The sequence below is a fragment of the Vulpes vulpes genome, chromosome 10 (assembly GCF_048418805.1).
Source record: "Vulpes vulpes isolate BD-2025 chromosome 10, VulVul3, whole genome shotgun sequence".
NCBI lineage: Eukaryota > Metazoa > Chordata > Mammalia > Carnivora > Canidae > Vulpes > Vulpes vulpes.
The window spans coordinates 7,281,435-7,305,657 of record NC_132789.1 but is presented as its reverse complement, the minus strand read 5'-3'; the positions used below and the strand labels follow the sequence as shown (position 1 = coordinate 7,305,657).

Below are 24,223 nucleotides of genomic sequence, written 5' to 3'. Positions count from 1 at the left end.
TGCACAAGGGGTAAGGGAAGGGGAGGCAGGAAGGAGGTTGGGGTGACTGGGTGACGGGCACTGAGGGGGCACTTGATGGGATGAGCACTGGGTGTTATACTATATGTCGGCAAATCAAACTCCAATAAAAAATATACAAAACAGGGCAGCCCGGGTGACTCAGCGGTTTAAGCGCCGCCTTCAGTCCAGGGCGTGATCCTGCAGATCTGGGATCAAGTCCCACATCGGGCTCCCTGCATGGAGCCTGCTTCTCCCTCTGCCTGTGTCTCTGCCTCTCTCTCTCTGTGTCTCTCATGAATAAATAAACAAAATCTTTAAATATATATATATATACACAAAACAAAATATTACTGATGGGAATGTAACATGGTGCAGATTCTGTGTAAAACAATTCGCAGTTCCTCACAGTGTTAAACATAAAGTGACCATATGACTCAGAATTTTCATTCCTAGATAACTATCCAAGAGAAAGAAAAACATATGTTGACACAAAAGTAGGTACAGGAATGTTTAAGGCAGCATTATTCATAAGAGCCAAAAAGTGAAAACAGCCCAAATGTCCTTCAGCAGGTGAATGGATGAACAAAATGTGGTCTCTCCGTGCAATGCAATATTAGCCAGCCACAGAAAGGAATGAAGTGTACCGACACGTGTTATATCATAGATGAAACTTGAAAACATTATGCCAAGTGAAAAAAAGCCAGACAGAAAAGACAAATATTTTGTGATTCCATTTAATATGAAATATCTAGAAGAAGCAAATCCATAGAGACAGAAAGCATATTAGCGGTTGCTAGGGGATAGGCCAAGGGGGGAATGAGGATTGACTGCCTTGTGGGTATGGGGTTTCCTTTTGGGGGTGAGGACAAAGTTAAAAATCAGATAACGCTGATGGTTGCACTATGAATATAGTTGCATTGTGAATATACTAAAAATCACAAAATTGCACATTTCAAACAGGTGAATTTTGGGGTTTGTAAATTGTATCTCAATAAAGATGTTGCATTTCCAAATTCTAGAATCCAGAATCATCTTATCCTATTTATTTCTCAAACCTGTGCCCAGGAGCCCTTCCTTTTTGGCCAGCAGTAGGCTAGATGCTAGGTGCTCTGAGAACGGAGAGATGAATGAGATCGCCTCCAGTCTAAAATGAGATCTTGGTGCTAAAATGGTTAATACATGCAAACAGGGATTGTTACAACCCGTGTGTGACTCAGGGGTTAAAGAGACCCACTGGAATCCACCGGTTAGAATCTTGAGATTGTTTGACCTTGGGCTCATCTTTCCTTTCTGGATCTGTCAAATGGGGATGTAATTAGCATTTTTCTCCTCGGGAAGCGCTCGGCATCTGCTGGGAGCTACAGCAGTTAGAGCCCGGGGGTTGTGGGAAGCGCACGAGTATCCCATTTTACAGCTGCGAGCACGGGCTGGGCCAGAGGAGAAAACCCAGGGCGTCCCCGCCTGCAGCAGTCTCGGGGCTCCGGCTCCGGCTCCGGCTCCGGCTCCGGGGAGAAGCGCGCAGACGCCGGCGCAGGTGGGTCTCGGGAACGCCACGTGCCAGCCCCGGCGCGCGCCCGGCGGTTGGCAGGCGGCTGTAGGGCCGCGGCCGCGCAGCGATGGAGAAGCCGGGCAGGGCCTTGAGCGCAGCGGTCCGGGAGCACCTGAGGCAGCTGTGCCTGCGCGAGTTCCCGTGCGGCACCGGCAGCTGGGTGCGCTCTGGGCGCCGGCGGGGGCGGCGAGGACGGACTCGGGCCGTGGGGCACGGACGGGCTGCCCGGGGCGGGGGGCGGCCGCAGCACGTGGCTGAGCTGGAGAAGCCTGGGGGAGGTTTGGGTCTGGGCCTGACCTGGGGTGCGGGCCGCGACCCTGCGAGGACTCTGCGAGGACTGTGGGCCTGACCCCATCCCCAGCACATCAGGCTGACCTGGGGTAGGGCTTCTCAGTCTGTTCAAGACACCAGGCACCTTTTGGGGTGAAAAGCTTTTGCCTGGGCAAAGCGCCTGTCCACCTTCGGGTGCCGCAGGACACGTGGCGAGAGCCCCCAGGCCGAGTGCAGGGCATGGTTCTGGTGGTGCAGAGGCTAGTGGGCCTGGGAGAAGCGGCTTCCTCCCTCCCTTCCTGTCTCCTTGTTTCTGAGGCCAGAAGCACTTCCCTCCTAAGGCTTCCTCCCGGGCAGCCAGTGTGGCTCAGGAGGGCTGGAGCAGGTGTGTGTCCACGCCCCACTCCCAACAGCTGGGTGAGGAGCGCGACACCGAGAACCTGCCGTCCCTGAGATGTGCACAGGAGTATCCTGAGGGTCTAGAATGTTGCCCTCCCACTTGCTGGAGAGCTGGCGCCCCCCACACTGTAGGCGCTAAGGGGAGGTCAGTGTTCCCATTTCCGCAGAGGAGAAAACCAGGACACCAATCAAGGAACTAATGCATGTGTTTCATCAACAAACATTGTTGCACAACCTACTATGTGTACCTGGCATCCGCTGGGAGCTCTTGGGGTTTCATGGATGTCTCTCAAGTGTCTCCTGGAGAAAAGGCTGGGAGAAAGTCCACTCTGGGACTCATCATCCTCTGTGACATCTAAATTCTGAATTCAACCTTTTCAGCCTTGCCACTTTTCCCTCAAAAGCCTTTCCTTGGTTAATACGCCTCCCAGATTGCCTTTTGCTTGCCTCCTAGCTTCTAGTGCATACATCCTAAATATTTGGATGCTCTCACCTGGTGTTTCCAGGGTCCCAGCTTGAGTAAACCCCTAAAGGCAGAAATGTAGTTCTCAGTCTGTGGTTCTATCCATGGCTAATAATCAGTCAAAACTGATTACTCACTGTCTAGATCTCTAAACTCTTTATCCCTGATTGTCCTGTCTTACAATCTGCTCTATCTGGGGAGTCTTGAATCCTTGAGAGGGCTGAGTCACGAGTAGCACATTCTCCACCTCCACCACTGCAGAATAAGTCACGCTTTCTTCCTCGAACTCCCCGAGCATGGAGGGAGCTGATCCCCAGAGACGAGGAGGTCGTGAGCCCTGGGGAGGAGTCGGTGGAGGCCCTGTTGGACCTGGTCCGTAGCCCCCACTCACCCTGGGCTCTGCTGGAGGGCTCCAGTGCAGAGGACCGTTTTCTGAAAGAACTGGCCATCCAGAATCCCCTGGTGCTCAAAGACACCTTCTTCTACTCCTACTTCAGGTCCCTACGGGTGGTGGACAAGCAGGTAAGAGCCGGGGGTTGAGGTTAAGGAGGCCATTCCCCTATAAAACTGTACAGTCCTTAGTGGTGGGGCCTCGGTGTTAAATGGGAGGAAGGATGGGACGGTAGCTCTGTCCCCCTAATTTCACCAGCCGCTCCACCAAGCAGGGCCAGCTGCTCATTTGTTGGGTGTCTTCGTTCTTCGTCCCTGGGGGAATCCAGGTGTGTCTTGTATAGTTGGCTTCTGGTGCACCCTGCACTTGGCCCTCCTGGGTCCTAGGAGCGACCTCTAAGGTATCCATATTGGTTTTACTTGATTTACACCGTGGGGGCCCAGGTTTAGGGAGCGTTAGGCATAGTACCGTATTAGTTTCTGTTACGAAAAAGCCTTCTTCGCTTCTACCAATAACAGAGTCCCGTGCTGCAAACTCAGCCTTCCTGCTTTTGCTTCTCCTTTCCCGGAGAAACTGTGAATTCCCGCAGTACCAGGCATGAGGAGCAGGAGCCACTCCTACCAATTTGCCTGGGACTTTCCCACTGTCAACTATGAAAGTTTTGTGTCCTCAGGACCCCTCAATCCTGGGCAAAGTGGCATAGTCACTGGGTAGCGCCCTAATGACTTTGAGGCCACAGAGAACTGAAGATTTGCAGGAAGACCTCTGAACTTTAGGTCTGACCCTGCTGTGTGTCAACCAGCAATACCTTACAGCCTCAGGATTCACTGTGGCCCAGGGGTAGACAGCAAAGAATATGGGATCCCTGGTCTTTGGAGCTCACAGTCCAATAGGGGACACGGGACACTGGGCTGGAAGTTGTACAACCTCTCCAGGGGGTGGGGTGAGGGCTCAGAGGTGAGAGACCACCCCGTGGTCGAGGTGGAGCGGCTGGTGGGATGTGCAGGAGAGTCTGTGAGGAGGGTGGTTAGGGAGAGAAAGGGGGTTGGCGTGCGCCAAGTAACCCCCTCGGGAGGGTCAGTGGCCAGCTGTTGCTGCCCTCCTGTAGACCCTATTTCTGCTCCACAGCTGCCTCGCCCATGAGAGCTCTTAGCTTCTTGACCTTTCCTTCTAGGTGAACCTGGTGGATAAAGGTCTCCTGAAGTTTCTAAAACTCGAAGAGTTGGTACTGAGTGCCAACCAAATCAAGGAGGTTGATGCCATCAACCTGCCCCCAACTCTCAAGGTAAAGAGTCCCAGGCTCCATTTAGTGTCTGCGGGCTGGTGCAGCCCAGAGACCCTGCCAATGGAAGGTTTGGCCAGTGTGGCTGGGTGCCAAGGGCCAGCCCCAGGCTTTGGAGAGGGAGGCCAGATTCCTCAAAAAGTACAATTTCCACGTGACCCAGCAATTCCATCTCTCAGTATATGCCCCAAAGAATTGAAGGCAAGGACTGGGATTCTTGCAGGCCGGGGGTGGTCACGGCAGCATTACCCACCACAGCCAAAAGGTGGGGCCAACTGAAAGGTCCATCAGCAGATGGGTGGGTAAACAAAATGTGGTCTCTCCACACAGTGAGATGTTACTCAGTCATAAAAGGGAATGATTCATGCTAAAGCACGGATAAAACTTGAAAACATTATGTTGAATGAGAGAGGTCAGACACAAAAGGTCACATATTAGATGATTCCACTTCCACAAAATATCTAGAAGAGGCAAATCCACAGGGATCACAGTAGAGCAGAGGTTACTGGGGTCAGAGTGAGGGCAATGGGGAGTCATTGCGGTACCCAGTGGGGGGACCATTGTGACGGTCCAGAACATCCATCTGGGGTGGTAAACATCTTCAGAAATAGGAGTGATGATGGCTGCACAACGATGGGACTCTACTTAATGCTTCTGAATGGTACACATAGAAATAGGGAAAATGGTGAATCATATATATTTTGCCACAATGGGAAAAAAATCACTTTAAATAAAGTTAGCCCAGGCTTTATGATGTGTTTTCAGCTGAACGTATCAAAATGATCTCAATTTCAAATTAAGTGTGGAAATTAGTAGATATAGTGGCAGAAGGGACTCAGAAATATGGCTACATGCTGGGCCTAGGAAGAAACCAGGAGAGGCCTTGGAGCAGAAAGCCAAGAATGCTTCGTGACGCTCCAGCTGATGCCTTACTGGCTCCAAAGGCCAGCGGGGACCCTTTGGCTTTCCCAAAGATGTGCCACCGTGGGTTGAGCGGTGGCAAAATGCTGTGCATGTACCCATCCGCTCCGCCATCACCTCCTATGCCAAATTTTCACATCTCCTTCACTAAGGAAAAGAAACTTTCCAACACCTCCTGCAGAAATATCCCCTCCACCCCGTATTTTAAAGAGAGTCCAGATGGGCACAGGGCGGCGTGGCATGAGTACTACACAGTTCCATCCTGTTGTTTCTTAGGGAGGGAGGGGAAGGACAGATGGACGGACAGACTCCAGCTCACAGGCACCGTTCTTTCTGCTTCTCTCAGGTGCTGGAGCTCTATGGCAACAAGATCACCAGTATGGAGTGTCTGTGTGCCCACCCGCCCCCACGTCTCCAGCACTTGGGCTTGGGTCACAACAAGCTTCTGGGCCCCTTAGAAAGTCTGTATGTCACCGCAGATCACTGGTAACTGGAGAGCCCCGGATGGAGAGAGAGACACTTAAGTCTTAGGTTTGGGTGATTCCACCCTGGTGCCTTGAAGGACTCACCTTAGCTTGCTCCTTTCCTTCCCTTTCCCTTTCCTTTCCTTTCCTCTTTCCTTTCCTTTCCTCTCCTCTCCTCCCCTCCCCTCCCCTCCCCTTCCCTTCCTTTCTTTCCTTTCCTTTCCTTTCTTCCCTTTTTTGCTTTGCTTCTTTCTATAATAATTGTTGGTTGGCTGCCAGCTCCAGACCTAGGATTTATTTCTCACCAAATAAGCAAAAATTCCCACTGAAGCCCAAGGAAAGATACAAGAGGTAGCAGGAGTGAGTCAGACCTTTCCCTCTGATGCTTTGAGAGCAGGATTTCTCAGCTTGGATATTGCCGACACTGGAGTGGGCAACTGGGGTGGGGCTGTCTCATGCTCCGTAGGAAGCAGAGCTTCACCTCTGGCCTTCACCCACTAGATGCCAGTTGCACCCCCACACCAGTTGTAACCACCAAACGTTCGTAGACTGTGCCCACTAGGTGGGGTGCAAAATCACCCCAAGCTGAAAGTCGCTGCTCTACAGACTACTCTTGGTTTGGCTTGTCTCCTTTGGGAGTGAGCGGAGGGAAACAAAACCTGGGGTCTGAGGAGTATGGGGGAATCAGAGGCCACCTGCGAAAGGCTGTCAGAGGAAGGCTTCCAGAACATGCCTCGAGGATTCCCAGGGTTTCAGCATCTTGGGCGGCGCTGCGTGGGCTACACTATGGTTCCCTTCTCCGCAGCCTGGACTGGGCAGAAGGCATCGGTCAGCATCCCTTCCTTGCTTTTCTAGGTTATCTGGAAAACAATCTCAGGTGGCCCAGCTGTATACACTCTTGGAGGGTCCCCATCTCTGATCATAATTTCCTTCCTCCTCCTCCTCCTTCCACCCTTGCCATAGCCTTGGCCATGCACAATTCCAGTTTCTTCCACTGACTTTAGCTGCCAGAGAACGTAGCCCAGGAGGGAAGCGTACATTTTGGACTTCCTGTGATGGCTGATTTCAGACTCATACCATGGACTGTACTCCATGTGTTCTGATTTTTTATTTGGAAAACACTTTCTCTAAACCTAGGTTACCTGCTTCGTGCCAAGTGTGAGTTTCATAAAAACACGTAAGGGAAACCTCTGTCTTTCACTGAGATTAAAACTAGGGTCCCCTTCTCATGGATGGATTTTCCTCGGGTCTTCCCGGTCTTCTTGAAGGCTGTCGTTGGACAAGGTCTGTGTGCTGGTCCCCACGAAATGTCCTTTTGGGCATTTCCCCCTCAACTGGCTACACAGGCCAGAAAAGCAGGGCAGAAGGGAGCAGGACGCGCCTGAGTGAGGGCACTCCGTCTGCTGGAGGCCGTAGGGTATCCATGTGACCATGCCGTGCCCCTCACATTTTTCTTGCTGCTGTTCTCAGATCTGGAACCTGTTTGCTTTCTAGTTTGTGCAGTTGGGGAACACACCTGTGCCCCCCTCTTCCTGGCCAGTTTTCACCAGACTGGAAAGGAGGGTGCCTCCTTTGTCCTCACTGGCACGTTCCTCTTCACTCATGTTCCCCCAAGAAATGAATCATGTGGCTTCTTACGACCATGAGCCAGTCAGGCTTTGGAAGGTGTCCTCTAGCTTCACGTACCCTATTCTCAGGTCCCCATATTTACCTGCCTCTCTTACCTCCCTCCACTGCTCCTCCCCATGTGGCTTCCCTCTGCCTTCCTTGCCCGTGTCTGTCTTTGTTGAGAACCTTCTGGAGGCACAGTGCTGTATCAGATCTATGGGAGGTACCAGGAGTTTAACTGAGAAGGAGAGATCTATGTAAATGGAAGTCAGGGGAGGCAGGATGTGACCAGGGCCACCTCTGTGTCACAGTGATGATGGCAGTGTCATGGGGGGAGGGGGCAATAGGACTGAGAGGTGCTTCCCAACAAGGGGCTAATTTGTGAGACAAGGGTGGGCTGGGGCTCCCCTCCCACCCTCAGCACAGGCCTGCTGTCTGTCCTGGACACGGGGTGCTGGGGGATGGTGAGCAGGGCAGGCCTGGCGCATGACACAGCTGCCAGTCCCCACCCCTGTGCTCACCCTGCCTCTGGACTCTCCTGCTCCCCTTCTAGGCCCAACCTTGTCTCTCTGGACCTGAGCTTCAATGACCTGACGGACCTGCAGGGCATGATCGCCAGCCTCAGCACCCTCCAACATCTGAGGCTGCTCGTGCTGCAGGGGAACCCACTGGGCCTGGTGCCCTACTACCGAGGTTTCACCATCGACAGCCTGCCCCGGCTCTGCGTGCTAGATGACATCACCGTGTCTCCCAGTGAGAAGTATCAGTTCAGGGGGCTCAGCCACCATGGGGGTGAGGAAGCCGATGTGCAAAGTGGGGAGGGGCTGGTATTTGATGCCCTGAGCCTCAGCTTGCCTGTCCACCATCATACAGGGTGGCCTGTCCCTGCAGCTCCCCAGTGGACCCACACCTTAGTCAAGTGTAGCTCACCTTCTTGATCAGAGTCCTCTCCCAGATTTTTGATCTCTGTACTTGGGATTGGGGGACAGAAGTGGTAAGGAGGGTGAGACCATCCTAGGCAAACAGGAAACATTCTTGAAACCAATTTCTTTACTTCTGCGGTGGCTTGAGATCACCCCCTTGTGGCCCATGCCACAAGCTGCATCAGATCCTTCTCAGGGTAAGGGTGATACAACGTTGGTAACAAACAGCTCCCGCGACTGTGTGCCTGGCTGTGCTAAGGTAACAGGTATTCTTCATCTGTAACCGTCCTGCAAAGCAACTACTGTCATTCCCATTATACAGATCAGGAAAACAGGGGTGTCTTACCATCTTACCAAAAAGGGACGTGCTGCACATCACTGTGTTTGAACTTGGCAGAACTGGGATTTGAGCCCAAGTCTGCACACTGTGAGGCTGGGCCCGGGTGGAGGAGAGAATGCAGGGATCCTGTTGGCCATGCCCTCCCCTGCCTACCCCTCACTTCCGCCCATCCCCCTTGCAGACCTTTTGGCGTGTGAGGCGCAGCTCGTGGTGACCATTGGAAATGTCAAGGGGGTTCCTGACACCTCTATCTTGGACCCCGACCCGGGGCCCCAAGGCCCTTTTATCAGTTACAGCTACTATGTGACCTACGGTTTTGTGGAAGATGAAGAAGGAGAAGGAAGTAAATATGGTGGTGTGCTGGCTGAGGTGGGTTCCCCTCGGGCTGTCCCGGGAGCCAGGGGCCTGGGCGGCGCTCGGGGTCTCCTGTGCAGCAGAACCGCTTCTTGGAGCCCAGAAAACCCCCTTAATTGGAGCTTTCTGGTTCACACCCGACTCTGAGGGGGAAGCGGCTCTGGTCAGACCCTTTCTTGCAGCTCACTGCCCTTCGCCTCCTTCTTTTGCCCTTGAAATCCCAGCAAATGGCCTCACCAGGGAGCAGCATGTACAAGCAGGCTTCTCCCCTACCTCTCCCCCTACCACTCCCCCTACCTCTCCCCTAACTCTCCCCCTACCACTCCCCCTACCTCTCCCCTACCTCTCCCCCTACCACTCCCCCTACCTCTCCCCCTAAGTCTCCCCTAAGTCTCCCCTAAGTCTCCCCCTAACTCACTCTCCCCCTAACTCACTCTCCCCCTACCTCTCCCCATGCCTCTCCCCTGCTCTTCCATCACTCTTCTCACCAAAGGCAAAGCCAAGGGTATCATCCAGCCAGGAGAATGGGGGCACCCCAGCTCCCGCAGAAATCGTTCCTCCTAACGTAGACCTCTCAGGAGGGGCGAGACGGGCATTTAAAACAACAGCCCAGAAGCCTCCTTGCTTCCCGCCCGGGGCACAGGCACCTGCTCCCGCACGTGCGCGCTGCGCCGAGGACCCCGAGCGGCGGCCCCGCGGGGCCCGTGTCTCTCCCGCAGACCGTCAAGCCCTCGGCGCGCGGCGAGCAGCTGGGCCCGGACGTCCGCGAGGAGCTCTCCGAGGGGCGCGAAGACTCCGCAGAGTCGGGCCAGTCCTCGCCGTCGGGGGAGCGGGAGGACTCGCCGGCCTCGGGCGCGTCGGCGGCCCCGCCCTGGGTGACGGACTCGGCGGAGGAGCTGGCGGGGCTGGCGCAGCTGCGGCCGCGCGCGGATCCCCGGCTCCGCCCCTCCCCGGGGTAAGGGCGGCGGGAGCCGGCGCGGGGCGGGGCCGGCGCGGGGCGGGGCGGGGCGGGGCCGGGGCGGGGCGGGGCGGGGCCGGGGTTGGGGCCCCCCGCGGCCTCCGGCGGGCTGCGGCTCCTCCCGCCCTCCCCCTCGACGGCCAGCCCGGGCGGCCCCTGGGTACCACGTGCTTTGTCTTACTTGCTAAGGAATCTTTTTCGATGGTGAAGAATTTTACAAGAACCTGGAGTCACTTCTCATTTAGCATTCGAAGCCCTATTAACTGATTTTGTGACCAGTCGCTAAACATGGAACTCGGTTTGCTTTTAGTTTTGTTTGTTCACAAAGTTCCTGTTCTCGGCTGGTTTTGCCGTCGATTCCTCTGATGGGGGCGGTGGCGGCGGTGCTGGTGGCGCAGCAGCAAACAGAACCTGTGACTTCTGATTACCTGAGCCTGTGCCCCACGCAGACCCTGCTACCGACGCCCTCAAGGAATTGGGAAAGCCAGCTTCTCCCCTAGCTAAAAGAGTTTTTTTTTTTTAATTTAGTTTCTTTTTATTTTTTATTTATTTATGATAGTCACACACACAGAGAGAGAGAGAGGCAGAGACACAGGCAGAGGGAGAAGCAGGCTCCATGCACCGGGAGCCTGACGTGGGATTCGATCCTGGGTCTCCAGGATCGCGCCCTGGGCCAAAGGCAGGCGCTAAACCGCTGCGCCACCCAGGGATCCCTAAAAGAGTTGTTTTTTAAAAAATTACTTGCAACCTCCACAGAATGTAAATGATGCAGGCTTGTGGAGACTGGGGGGGAGCCACAGTGGCCCCTTGTGTCGCACTCCCCACTGCCGGAGGAGGGGAGGCAACCTCCAGCCCAGCCAGGCTCCTCAGCCAGCCACCGCTGATGATCTTGCGGTGGTTGTGCTGGTTGCATTTTTGAAAATATTCACAAAAACGTAAGAACTACAAATGATTCTGCTTTTTAAAAAAAGGCGTAAATTAGAAAATAAAAGCCTCTTCTCATGTATCCATCTAATTCATCCCATGGAATGAAGTACTCTTTTATTATTTATTAAATGTTTTATGTATTTGAGAGACAGAGATCACGAGCGAGGGGGTAAGGGCAGAGGGAGAAGCAGACACCTTGCTGAGCAGGGAGCCTAACGTGGGACTCGATCCCAGGACCCCAGGACCATGACCTGAGCGGTAGGCAGGCGCTTTACCGACTGAGCCAGCCAGGTGCCCCAGGATGAATCCCTCTTAATAGTTTTGTGCATATACTTCCCAGTCATGTGTACAAAGCTATATACTCATAATTTGTTTTTTTAAAAAATGAACTCATATTCTGGGTATCAGTTTGAAATTTGCTGATTCTCCATGTGGATGTGGACACACCAACCTGTTCTATTATGTTTTTATTTTTTATTTTTATTATGTTTTAAAAGATTTTATTTGTTTACTCATGAGAGACAGAGAGAGAGAGAGAGAGAGAGAGAGGCAGACACACAGGCACAGGGAGAAGCAGGCTCCAGCAGGGAGCCCCACGTGGGACTCGTCCCGGGGCCTCCAGGAACAGGCCTTGGGCTGAAGGTGGCGCTAAACTGCTGAGCTACCCAGGCTGCCCCAGTAAAAAAATAATTTAAAAAAGAAACAATATAACAGAACCTCTGAAGACTCCCCAGGCCCCTCCCTCTTTCCCAAGGGTCATCATCAACTCAGGTGACACCATTAGTCACCGTGCCTCTCTTAGACCTTTATATAAATGGCATCGGGCAGTAATCCTGGGTCTGGCCTCGTGGCACGCTGTGCATATCTTCTCAAAAGCCTTGTCCTCGTCCCTGGCCACAGCCTCCCGGGTGATGGTGCCCTGTCTGCCTCTGCCCTCCCCAAGGACAGTCCTCTTCAGCACCACCCACAAGCCCTGGACAGATGTCATTCCCTGCAACTATGAGATGCAGCACAGCCTCAGAGATCTGGTGCCCCTCAAGGCCTTCCTGCTGGCGGGAACCACCGTGACCATTGTGGAGGAGAAGGTGGGGGGCACGGATCCCCACAGTCCACACATGGGCCCCCTCCCCCAGCCTCCGCTCTTCTGTCCGGGTGCCGCGTGGCTCTGCTCCCGTGTTGGCAGGCCCCAGCTAGCCCCGGCCTGGCCTGGCCCGTATTCACCGCGGCCACCTCGCTGTCCCCTAGATCCTCTCCTGGCCTCTGGTGCCGCCTCCTGTCGACATTGTGTCGCCTGCCAAGAAAGGAAAAGGGGAGAAGGACAAGAAAGGGAAGAAGGACAAAGACAAGGAAAAAGACGGGAACGACAAGGCAGGGAAAGGGGAGAAAGGGAAGGCAAAGGTACCGGCTGGGCGGCGGTGGCTGTGGGTGCTCTGGGCCTGGTCCGTGGGGGGCCCCGTCTGCTCTCCGGCCTCTCCCCTCTGCAGGAACAGAAGGCGGCCAAGAAGAAGGAGCTTCCAAAGGAGCTCCGCCAGGACCCCCCCATCCTGAGCGTGCTGGGCAGCGGCCTGCTGGCCTTGGAGCCCCTGCTGGCGGGGGAGCCGCTTGTGTCCTCCGTGTGTAACTTTGGGGTGATCCGCACCCCGGAAATCGACAGGCTGATGTTTCTTAGGGTACAGCGGGGCCTCTGTCCCTCCTGTATCCACCAAAGCAGTGCTGGGCAAGGAGGGGCTCCAGGGGGCTCTGAGCCTCCCAGTCTCCTCAGGCAGGCCCCGGGAGGCACGGGCAGCACTGCCCAGCTCCCAGCTTTCTGGGTCGCGGCTCCTTGGGCAGCCTTCTCGGGCGTGAGGAGCCAGGCAAGGCGGCAGGTCAGGCCCGGTCCTCTCTGGAAGGCCGGCCTTGCCTCCCTGGGCGGGGAGCCCCACAGGACTGCACAGGCATCTGTACCGCCCCTTCCCAAGCACGCCCTGACTCCAGGGAGCCTCTCATGTTGTGGTTCTTTCTCTCAGGATTTGAAGAAGAACAAGAAAGCTAAAAATGGTAAGTGATGATGGTGACCGAGAGCAGGGAATGTTCAGTGGGAGCCTTAGTCTGTTCAGGCTGCCGTAGCAATGCCAGAGCCTGGCAGGCTGGTAAACAACAGATGTTTATTTCTTGCAGTTATGGAGGCTGGGAAGTCCAAGACCAAGGTGCCAGCATCGTTAGGTGAGGGTCCTGGTTGGTAACCAGCCCCCTTTGCTACATCCTATGGTGGAGGGGGGTAAGGGGTCTCTCCAGAGCTGCTTTTTGTAAGGATACTAGGCCCATTCATGAGGCTCTGCCCTCATGACCTCATGACCTCCCAAGCCCCCATCTCCTAATACCGTCACTTCTGGGGGGTTAGGATTTCAGACCATAGCAGGACCTTGGGAAGGATTAGCCTGGTTGGGGACCAAAGAAATGGGAGGATGGAGAATCATACCTTCTGGGCATTGGGAGGGCCATGCCCACCCTAAGGACCAAACCCTACACCTTTCCTGCATCCCTGAGACAAGCACAACGTGCTATAGGTTTTGCTAAGGACAGGTGAGGTGGTCTGGGGCGGGGGGAGCCAGGTGATGTGGGATAGGGGGCTGAGTTGGGACGAGGCCAGGGTCCTTCCGGCTCGGCAGTTGCCTGGCTTGTTTCAGGTCCTTGGCCCTATTTGCCCCACAAGGAGTGTGGGCTTGTTGTATGAACAAGGGGTGGTCAATGAAGCCTCTGAAATAGGTAACCTTTAGATCTGAGTTTCGAAAGAACTGGCAGGCTTGCAAGGAGCAATAGGAGATGGGGAGAGCAGCTGGGAGGCTGCTGCAAAGTATACGGTAAAGTCGGGGCAGCACTATTCCTGACAGCCAAAAGGTGGATTCAGCCCAATGCCCATCAGTGGACGAATGCCCAAACAGGACGTGGTATTTCCATACAGTGGAGATTCCTCAGCAGAGAAAAGAAACAAGGCACTGCATGGGTAGAGCTCAGAGGGGTGGCAGGGAAGGCAGCCAGTCGCAAAAGGCCATATAGTGTATGATTCCATTTATGTGAAATGTCCCAGAACGAGTGAATCCATAGGGACACAAAGTAGATCAGTGGGGGCTGAGAGCTGGGGGAGGGAGGTGACTGCTAATGGGTACAGGGTTTCCAGGCGGGGGACAAAACGTTCTGGAGTTAATGATAATGGTTGAACAACATTATGAATATACTAAAACCCACAGAAGTGTACACTTAAAAGTAGTTAAAATGTTGACTATTATGAGAATTTTATCTTGATGAAAAGAAATTCACCTTAAAAAAAAAAAAAAAAAACAATGTAAAAGGCAAGAAATGCTGAGGGCCTGACCTGGAATGGACAGCAGAGACAGTGTGGGGGAGACAGGTCTGAGAGTTACTGGGGGGCCAGGAGGGCAGTGGGCAGGAGAGGCTTCTGCTCAGGGCCTGCAGAGCTGCCCCTGGGGTGAGTTTGATTTTGCACCTGTGAAGGCGAAGTGTGTGGAGCATCCAAGAAGCCTTGCCCTCACCTGCCCTTTGTCACCCAGTGCCTTCTCCATCTCCTTTGCCACCACCCCAGACGACCACAATGGCCACCTTGCTGCACCTCCTTCCTCCCACCAGCCACTCTGTCCATTCCGCTGCAGTAGCCAGGGTGATCTTGTTGGCAGGTCCGGCCGAGTCACTCCTCTATTGGAAATTCTTCCATGACTTCCTGCTGGCTGCATCACAAAATCCACATTGCCATGTTCTATAAGCCTTGCAGAGCTCTGCTTGGAATACTTAATCTACACTTGCCACTGTTTCCTCAGCTACTTCATCTGTCAAATTTTAGCTTCAATTGCCTTCTTTCAGGAAGCTGGTCCTCTGGATGGGTTGCCTTGTTTCCTTCATAGCACCTGGTGTTTTCATCTATAGTACTCAGCACCATGCAAACTATAGAGATGCGAATCTAGATAATTGTTTTATTTTTATCTCATCTACTACACTGAAACTATAAGGGTGGGGGGCTGCACCTGCATTCTTTAAAGTCGTACAATCCCGTCCCTAGCATAGTAGACTCATAGTAGGCCATCAACATTGAATGAATGAATCAGCTTAATGGTATTTATTTATAAAGATTTTATTTATTCATGAGAGACACACAGAGAGAGGCGCAGAGGCAGAGGGAGAAGCAGGCTCCATGCAGGGAGCCCGACATGGGACTCGATCCCGGGACTCCAGGGTCACACCCTGGGCCGAAGGCGGTGCTATACTGCTGAGCCACCCGGGCTGCCCAGCTTAATGGTATTTAAAACCATGAAAATATACGCGCTTATGTTGACAGAGAAAAGGAGTGAGCACAGCACCCTGGGGAGCACTTCAGATTTTGAGCAGGAAGGGACAAGTCCTGTGAGGATGAAATTTAACCATATCCTAAAGCAAAATCCAAAGATATGGAAAGGAATGCAAAAATAGCACCCAAAGTGGGGCACCTGGGGGTGGCTCAGTCTTTAAACATCAAACTCTTGATTTCAGCTCAGGTCAGAATCTCAGAGTTGTGTGATCGAGTCCCATGTTGGGCTCTGTGCTCAGCATGAAGTCTGCTTAAGGTTTTCTGTCTCCCTTTCCCTCTGCCCTTCCCTGCACTTGCATGCTCTCTCCCTCAAATTAATAAAATCTTTAAAAAAAAATAGCACCCAAGGTAAAATTCACATCTGCCATCCAATAAAAAATTACCATATATGGAAAAAAAGCAAAACTTAATATGTAATGAGAATTTATCAATCATAATTGACTCAAAAATGACATCCATGTTAGTAGACAAGGACATTAAAACTTATAATTATATTCCATATATCTAAGAGACTAAACGAAAGATTGTGGTATGTAGCAATATGGACAGTAAACCAAACTTTTAGGGATGAAAACTACCATGTCATATTAAAAACACATTCACTGGGATTAATGGCAGATAATTCAGAAGAAAAGATTAGTATACTGGAAGCAGTAGAAACTATCCACAATTAAACACAGAAAAATGACTGGGAAAAAATGAACAGAACATCAGTGACTTTTGAGACAAAGTCAGAGGAGCCAAAGTCCTCCAAAGGAGAGTGGGGAAGGCAAAAAGCATATTTGAATAAGTAATTGCTGAAACATTTCCAAGTTAGACGGAAATTATAAATACATCAATCCAAAAAGTTTGGTGAACTCAAAACACAAAAAGCATGGAGAAAACTAAACCAAGCTAGATAAAAAAACTGCTTAGGGATGCCTGGGTGGTTCAGCGGTTGAGTGTCTACCTTTGGCTCAGGGCATGATCCTAAGGTCCCGGATCCCGAGTCCTGCATGGGACTCCTAGCGGGGAGCCTGCTTCTTTCTTTGCCTGTATTTCTGCCTCTCTTTCTCTGCATCTCTCATGAATAAATAAAATCTTAAAAAATAAAACTGCTCAAAATCAGTTATAAAGACAGGAACAAAGATAAAGATGACAGCAGTTTTATCATTGGCTGAAAATGCCAAATAAAAGACAGTAGAAGAATTCTTAAACATTTAAGGAAAAATAACTATCAACTTAAAATTCTTCTTTTAAATCTTTTTTTTAAAAGATTTTTTGTTTGAGAGAGAGAGCACAAGGGGGTGGAGGGGTAGAAGGAGAGAGGAGAAGCAGGCTCCCTACTGAGCAGGGAGCCCGACAGGAGGCTCAATCCCAAGACCCTGACATCATGACCTGAGCTGAAGGAAGATGCCCAACTGACTGAGCCAGCCAGGTACCTCTCAACTTAAAATTCTTTACCTAACAAAAATATCTTCCAAAACCAAAAGTAAACCGAACAGTTGTCTAAACATACAAATGCTGAAAGAATGTATCACCAGCATACTTGTGTTATAAGAAATACTAAAAGAAGTCCTTTAAGCAGAAGAAAATACTAGATGGATCTGGATCTGAACAAAGAAATCAAGAGCACTGGAAATGGTAACTGGGTTAAATATGAAGACTCCTTTCTTGTTATGTTAATATGTTTAAATGATTGTTAATCATTTAATGAAAAAATATATTGCAGTGCTTATAAAACCAGTTGAATGTATAACAATAGCAAGGAGGGCAGGAGTGAGAGTAAGGAAAGAAATAGAAGTATATCACTGCAAGGTTCCTATTTCTATGTGAAGTAGTACAATATCACTTGAAGCCAGGCTGTGATAAGCTAAGGTAATGATATTTATTATAAACTCTAAAGTATAACCACCAAAATGATACAACAAAGGGTGCTAGCTAGCTAACAAGCCAACAAAGGAGAGAAAAGAGGGATCCTAAAGATAATCTAAAAGGAGGTGGAAACAAAAAGAAACAAAGAACACATGAGATAAATAGAAAACTTAAGATGGTAGACTTAAGCCCAATCATATCAATAATCACATTAAATGTAAATGGTCTGAAAACCCAATTAAAACACAGAGATGTTTGGATTGGATAAAAAAAAAAAAAGTAAGATCCAACCATATGCTGCTTACCAGAAATCCACTTTAGAAATAAAGATACAAAAATGTTAAAAAATGGAGAAAGAGGGACGCCTGGGTGGCTCAGCAGTTGAGCGTCTGCCTTTGGCTCAGGGCATGATCCTGGAGACCCTGGATCGAGTCCCACGTCGGGCTCCCTGCATGGAGCCTGCTTCTCCCTCTGCCTGTGTCTCTGCCTCTCTTTCTCCGTGTCTCTCATGAATGAATAAATAAAATCTTTTTTAAAAATGGAGAAAGAAATTCATGCTTACTCTAATTAAAAAAAAAAAAGGAGCAACTACTAATATCAGACAAAATAGACTTCAGAGAAAGACTATTACCAGGAATAGACTCATTTTATAATAAAGGAGTCAGGAGGATGTAACAATCCTAAGCATGTATGCACCTAATAACTGAGCTTCAAAATACATGAAAAAAAAAAAAAAAACCTGATAGAACTATAAGGAGAAATAGACAAATCCAAAATTATGTTCAGAGATTTCAATACGCCTCCGTAAGTAATTGACAGAACAAGTAGACAGAAAATCAGTAAGGATGTAGGAGACTTGAGGTACCTGACATCTATAGAGTACCCCACCCAATAACATGAGAATACACATTCTCTACATCCACACAGAATCAAGATATTCCATAATGTGGACCATAAATAAAGTCTCAATGTTTAAAACAATTCAAGACATACAAAGTATCCTATCCTCTATGACCAAGTGTAATTAAATAAGTCAGTAGCAAAGATATTTGTAAAATCTCCCAATTTTAGGAATGAAATAAAACATCTAAATAACCCACGGATCAAGAAATCAAAAGAGAAATTACAAAAGTATTTCGAACTGAATGAAAATGAAAATATAAAATGTCAAAATTAGTAAAACAGTATTTAGAGAGTAATTTATAGCATTAAATTATAGCATTAAATGCCTATATTCGAAGCTCAGGGCCTGATCCTGGGATCCAGGATTGAGTCCCACATGGACTCCCTGCATGGAGCCTGCTTCTCCCTCTGCCTGTGTCTCTGCCTCTCTCTGTGTATCATGAATAAAAATCTTAAAAAAAAAAAAAGAAGCTTCTGGGTCACCAGGGTGGCTCAGTCAGTTAAGCATCTGCCTTCAGCTCCGATCATGATCCCAGGGGCCTGGGATTGAGCCCCATGGCAAATCTGCTTTTCCCTCTCCCTTTCTCCCCTCTCCTCCCATGCTCACTCCCTCTCTCTTAAAACCTTTTTATTTTTAAAAGAAAACTTCTAAAACTGAGTTTAACAGGGTTGTAGGATACAGGGTCAGTATTCAAGAAATTAATTGTATTTCCATATACTGGCAATGAACAACCAGATAGTGAAATTTTAAAATAGTACCATTTACAATGGTATTGAAAAAAATATGAAATAGGGATAAATCTGACAAAGGATGTGGAAGTCTTGCATACTGAAAACTATAAAACGTTGCCAAATCAAAGACTTAAATGGTGGGATAAATATGTACATGGATAGGGAGATTCAGTATTGATTAGATGTTGGTTTTGGTCAAATTGATCTACAATTCAACCTGATCTCAATCATAATTATGGGGGGGTTTTATTTTTTTAAAGAAATCAGCAGGTGGATTCTAAAAATCTGGAAATTCAAATGATCAAGGATAGCCAAACAACTTTGAAAAAGAACAAAGAAAGTATACTGCTGGACTTTAGGACCCATACAAATATGTGCATACGATTTATGATCAAGCTCCAGAGTTAAGATGGTCTTACATTTCTTTTTTACATTTTTGCAAATCTTTTGTCTGGCTTAATTGACGGTTGCACTGAAATAGCTGGTTCTGCAGTTAATCTCTTGTGTTGCAGTTGTTGAAGTGGATGATGACAATCCAATCTCAATGTGGTCATGTAACTGGAAAAGGGAATATTTTAAAAGACTTTCAAATAACTGGATATTTTTCTTTGGTATTATGTCAAATTTGACAACTAGTAGTTTTTCAAGAGCGGTTACAGAGTGAAAACTATATGAATGCATTTTTCATAGTCATGTTAAAATCCATTGGTCTACATTGCTTTTTTTATTTTTATTTTTTTACACTGCATTTTGAAGGGCTATCTTACTCATGCACAATTTGTAACATCAGGCATTGGTTATTTGTAAAATACTGGCTCACTGAGTTATGCAGATCTTCCCGACTGTCGACCCATATACATTACCCAAAAATCACATTATCAGCACCCATGTCTTTGGAAGAGTCTTTGAGTATTGGGAAACTCTTTATGGTGGCAGATACCACGTTCCAAAATTCTAGTTTCTACTTGCAAGCTCAAATGTTACAGATTCATCAAAATGCTTCCCGTTTTCCCTGCAATGCCAGACTTCATTCGCTTTTTAAGAAAACATCTGCCCAATATTCACCTCCGAATAACCGTGGTTTGTCAATATTCTTTGAAAACGCTGCTCAACCTGTTTCATATTTTCTTTGGAATTATTTGATTTTAGGAATGGGCTGGGGGTGGGGTGGGTTGTAATTAAAATTATTCCAAAGACCCAAAAAAGGAGACATTGCTCTAAGACACCAGCAGCTGCTTCAACGCGCAACTGCAACAGCTGCGCCTGGTTCCACCGCCTGCTTCGCCGGGACCCCGCGGGGTCCTCGCCGCGGTCACGGCCGGGGCCGGAGTCCCGCGCTCCCAGGCGCGCTACCTTCGGTCGGAGCACGGCTCTGCGTTTCGGGGGCGCTCGCGTAACGAGCCCGTCAGGGCGGCAGCGAAGCAGCCCGCACACCTCTCGGGCGGGACTCACATACTCGTGTTTTTATTTCTCAGAAAAGAAAAAATCTGCGCTTGCAATTTCCGAAAGCGACTACCAGCCGCAGCCGCTGACCGTGGAGGTGCAGGTCCAGCTGAGCCAGTGCCGCTCGGCCGAGGAGGCGCTCCGGGACTTCGCCCTGTAGGGCGCGCGATTAAAGGCTGTTCTGATGCCCGCAGCTCCGCGTCCGTGTGGCCGCCACGGCGGGGGGGACGGGGCGGGCCGGGGCCGGGGCCGGCAGGTGCACAGCGGGTGCGGGAGGACGGATGTGGGAGGGCGCCCGCGGCCCCGCCCCGCCCCGCCCCGCCCGCGGCCCCGTCCCCGCCCCGCCCCGCCCCGCCCCGCCCCGCCCGCGGCCCCGCCCCGCCCCGCCCGCGGCCCCGCCCCGCCCCGCCCCGCCCCGCCCCGCCCATCGACCCCCGGGAGCCCGCGGTGCGAGACTAGCGCTCCGGGTGCCCGCTCGCCTGCCGGAGCTTCTCGCCAGTCCCTGGCGCGGTGTCCCGGCTCAGGTAGGTCCGCGGGGAGACGGCAGAGCGGGACCGGGGGCAGCCGCGTCTCACGGTGCCGGAGGGCCCGGGGCTGCCAGTGCCTCCGCCCGCCGCGCCGCGGCGAGGACGCTGGGTCTGGCGGCGGGGTCGGCTCCCCGGGGGGCGGTCGCGGGCCCGGCGGCCTCCTGCCGCGCCCCGGCTTCTGTTCGCCCACCGGGGCCCGGAAGGCTGGAACCGGGCCTGAGGACCGGGAGGGGTGTCCGCCGCGGGCCCCTGCTCCGGCGACCCCGCCCGCTTTCGGCCCGCGCAGCAGCAGTGTCGGGTTGAAAGAAGGAACCGGCCTCTTCCTCGTCGTCGCGCGTGGTGTCACGGAGCCCAAGGACCCGAGGCGGCTGTTCCCCAGAGACCACTGCAGACCCTTAGGCCTCAGCACGCGTGTGGGGCGTGTGGTGCACTCAGTGGAGCCCACGCGGGTTAAGAGTCAGGGTCCTGGGGGCGCGCAGCAGGCAGGTGGGGGGGCGTGGGCGCCGAGGAGCGGCCCGGGGCGCGGAGCGTGCGCCAACCTCGGGGAGCCTGGCTCCGTGGTGGCCCCGGGGGCTGCGGCAAGGGGCGCGGGTGCGGGTTGGGCCGCGGGACCCGCCGGAACCAGAGCGCCCGCCCAGCGCGCCCGTCGCAGCCGCGTCGCGGGTCTTCACTAAGGCAGCAGCTTCCTAGCTGGTGCCGTTTCCCCTCTCGCCTTTCCCACAACCCGTCATCTAAGCTGCAGCAGCGAGGAGCCTTTCAAGCGGTGCGCTCCTGTCACTGCCTCCGCTGAGTCCCCCGTGGATCTCCGCGGGGGTGACAGTGAGCCCAGCCCGAGCTGCCCCCGCCCTCCCCGTCGCGGGCCAGGGCCCCGCTTCACCGCCCTGCACTGGCCCTTGGAGGCCTTCGCCTTCACGCTCCGGCCACGCCGCGCTCCTGCCCCGACATCGTGCCTGCACCTGCTCCAGGAGCTGCGCTGGGCTCGGCCTGGCACACTCTGCTCCATCTTTGTGGTCTGGTCCCGACGTTCTGTTCTTGCTCCAACGCCCTTAAGCAGGGGGCCTTTGTAGACCACCTACCACGGGCTGAAACAACCTCCGGGTCGCTGTGTTCCCCTCCGCTTCAATTTCTCAGCACGGTCTGAAGTCCGCGCCGGTTCATTTGGGGTCTCCCACCTCTGGCCGGCCTGCCCTGCCTACCTCTGCGCCCCGAGCGGCGGGGCTGGGGCCAACGTGGGCGGAGGGGGCGGCAGTAGTTTGGGCGGACTGCGTGCCTGTGCTATGCTTGACCTTGGGCAGGTTCCTCGAACCGCATTTCAGGGCCTTCTCCGTGGACTCAGGAAACCAGAGCTGAGTGAGGGGGACGGAGGGGGGACGGTGGCTGCAGGGGAGGTGGCCCTGGTACGTGAGTGAAGAGCTTTTGTGCTTTTTGTGCAAGTGGGTTGTTTTTGAAACCCCATTTTTAGCAGCTCCCACCAAGAAACCTGTGGGAAAGAAAAGACTTCTTCCGAGAAGCCGGGGAACTTCAGGGGATGTGAAGGATGTGTTGGTGGTTCCTTCCCTGGGGGCGCAAACTAAGGGCAGAGCCCAGGCGGCCGTCCCTGAGACCCAGCCCAGGGCTGGCGGCCAGCGGATCACACTGCCGGCTTTTCAGGGGAAATGGTTTGACTTTAGACTCAAGGGCCCCAGAGGTCAGGGTTTGTGCCTAGAACGAATTTCCTTGGAAATGAACCGGCTCTGTGCCACGTTCACCCTGATACTCGAGTTTCCTGGGAAATGCCCAAAGTGCACATGCTGCTTCAGGTGTTCTGTGTTTTTTCAGTTTAAGTCATCTTGACACCCAGTGTGAGCTCAAACTCCCCACCCTGAGATCAAGAGTCACATGCTCTCCTGACAGCCCCCTGGGGCTCCCCAGTTTTAAAACAGCTGCAGGTCCTTTTGGGGGGAGAGTGGAGACCCCCATGATGCCAGCAGAGAGGAATGCTGCTCCCCTCCCTCCCCCCACACACCCTGGGAGAGGGACTCTGCGACGCAAAAGGCAGAGGTAGGCCGGCAGGACATGAGCTGCTGGGTGGCGGGCGCAGGGCGGCGGCTCACAGCGCTCTCTCCCTGCAGGCCCTGCCATGGTCCGCAGGCTGGGCTGGCTGGTCCTGTACGGCCTGGCTGTGCTGCTGCTCAGCTGCCTGCTCTTCCTGAAGAAGGAGGCCAAGCCAGTGGGGGGCTCGGGGGCCCACCAGCCCTTCTGGGCTCCCCCAGGGCCCCACCGCAACCAGTGTCCCCCCAACCGCACAGTGGCTAACATCTCCTTGTCCTTGCCTAGCCGTCACCGCCTCTTCTTGACCTACCGCCACTGCCGCAACTTCTCCATCTTGCTGGAGCCTTCGGGCTGTGCTGAGGACACCTTCCTGCTCTTGGCCATCAAGTCACAGCCCGGCCACGTGGAGCGGAGGGCGGCTATCCGCAGCACGTGGGGCCGGGTGGGGGGCTGGGCCAGGGGCCGGCGGCTGAAACTGGTGTTCCTTCTGGGGGTGGCGGGACCAGCGCCCCCTGCCCAGCTGCTGGCCTACGAGAGTCGGGAGTTTGACGATATCCTGCAGTGGGACTTTGCTGAAGACTTCTTCAACCTGACGCTTAAGGAGCTGCACTTGCAGCGCTGGGTTGCAGTGGCCTGCTCCCAGACCCGCTTCATGCTAAAGGGAGATGACGACGTCTTTGTCCACGTCCCTAACGTGCTGGAGTTCCTGGATGGCTGGGACCCAGCCCAGGACCTCCTGGTGGGAGATGTTATCCGCCAGGCCCTGCCCAACAGGAACACCAAGGTTAAGTACTTCATCCCCCCATCCATGTACAGGGCCCGCCACTACCCGCCCTATGCCGGGGGCGGGGGCTACGTCATGTCCAGGGCCACCGTGCAGCGCCTCCAAGCAGCGGTGGAAGAGGCCGAACTCTTCCCCATCGACGATGTCTTTGTGGGCATGTGCCTGAGGAAGCTGGGGGTGAGCCCCATGCACCATGCTGGCTTTAAGACATTTGGAATACGGCAGCCCCTGGACCCCCTAGACCCCTGCCTGTACCGAGGGCTCCTACTGGTGCACCGCCTCAGCCCCATGGAAATGTGGACCATGTGGGCCCTTGTAACAGATGAGGGGCTCAGGTGTGCGGCAGCCCCCTTGCCTCAACTCCGAGGGGTGGGTTGAGTAGACCCAGTGTTGATTTTCCTATCATGATGACAAATTGAGAACCTTGACACTTGACCCTGATGTGTCAGGGAATGCTGACTTCTTTTTTGTAACCCCCACCGGAACCTTGCTAACACTGATTAAAAACACTGAAACCTGGCTTAACTTGTACCACCATGTGTTGAATGGGAGCCAAATTTGGCAGCATCTCTAGCAAGGGGAGGTCTGTGTGTGTGTGTGTGTGTTTCCTGGAGCCCCTTGGGGTGCTGCCAGTCTGGGAGGTGAAGAGGCTGCATAGGGCCCCAGAATATACACACAAACATTTTCTTTTTGAAGTGTAAAACAAAAAAAAAATTATTCTCCTTCATATACAATAGAGAAACTTGAAGGAGAGAAGGAAAGAA

General features: G+C 52.5%; 2 protein-coding genes across 3 annotated transcripts; both read left to right on the top strand.

Annotated features, from left to right (window-relative positions):
• The first annotated feature begins 1,328 nt into the window (after positions 1 to 1,328).
• On the top strand, positions 1,329 to 20,332 carry LRRC43 (leucine rich repeat containing 43). The gene is made up of 12 exons (XM_072725249.1): positions 1,329 to 1,534; positions 2,943 to 3,203; positions 4,247 to 4,357; positions 5,622 to 5,761; positions 7,901 to 8,139; positions 8,792 to 8,979; positions 9,458 to 9,954; positions 11,550 to 11,934; positions 12,095 to 12,247; positions 12,334 to 12,519; positions 12,856 to 12,886; positions 20,150 to 20,332. The coding sequence occupies exons 4-12, from the start codon at positions 5,655 to 5,657 to the stop codon at positions 20,275 to 20,277; spliced, it is 1,914 nt and encodes a 637-aa protein (XP_072581350.1). The 5' UTR covers positions 1,329 to 1,534; positions 2,943 to 3,203; positions 4,247 to 4,357; positions 5,622 to 5,654; the 3' UTR covers positions 20,278 to 20,332.
• Positions 20,333 to 20,524: 192 nt separating this feature from the next.
• Positions 20,525 to 23,979, top strand: B3GNT4 (UDP-GlcNAc:betaGal beta-1,3-N-acetylglucosaminyltransferase 4). 2 transcript variants are annotated; one of them, XM_072722766.1, is made up of 3 exons: positions 20,525 to 20,641; positions 22,463 to 22,684; positions 22,756 to 23,979. In XM_072722766.1, exons 2-3 carry the CDS (start codon positions 22,621 to 22,623, stop codon positions 23,835 to 23,837), a joined length of 1,146 nt encoding a protein of 381 aa, XP_072578867.1. In that variant the 5' UTR covers positions 20,525 to 20,641; positions 22,463 to 22,620; the 3' UTR covers positions 23,838 to 23,979. The 2 variants fall into 2 exon arrangements, with proteins under 2 accessions (XP_072578867.1, XP_072578866.1); XM_072722765.1 differs by lacking the exon at positions 22,463 to 22,684 and having other exon boundaries at positions 20,539 to 20,641.
• Positions 23,980 to 24,223: the final 244 nt, after the last annotated feature.

Coding starts and splice junctions, on each gene's coding strand:
- LRRC43 (XM_072725249.1), top strand. CDS start 5,655: ATGGAGTGTCTGTGTGCCCACCCGCCCCCACGTCTCCAGCACTTGGGC. Junction 9,955..11,549: donor GCCGGCGCGGGGCGGGGCCG/GCGCGGGGCGGG, acceptor AATTTAAAAAAG/AAACAATATAACAGAACCTC. Junction 12,248..12,333: donor GGGAGAAAGGGAAGGCAAAG/GTACCGGCTGGG, acceptor TCCCCTCTGCAG/GAACAGAAGGCGGCCAAGAA.
- B3GNT4 (XM_072722766.1), top strand. CDS start 22,621: ATGCTGCTCCCCTCCCTCCCCCCACACACCCTGGGAGAGGGACTCTGC. Junction 22,685..22,755: donor CTGCGACGCAAAAGGCAGAG/GTAGGCCGGCAG, acceptor CTCTCCCTGCAG/GCCCTGCCATGGTCCGCAGG.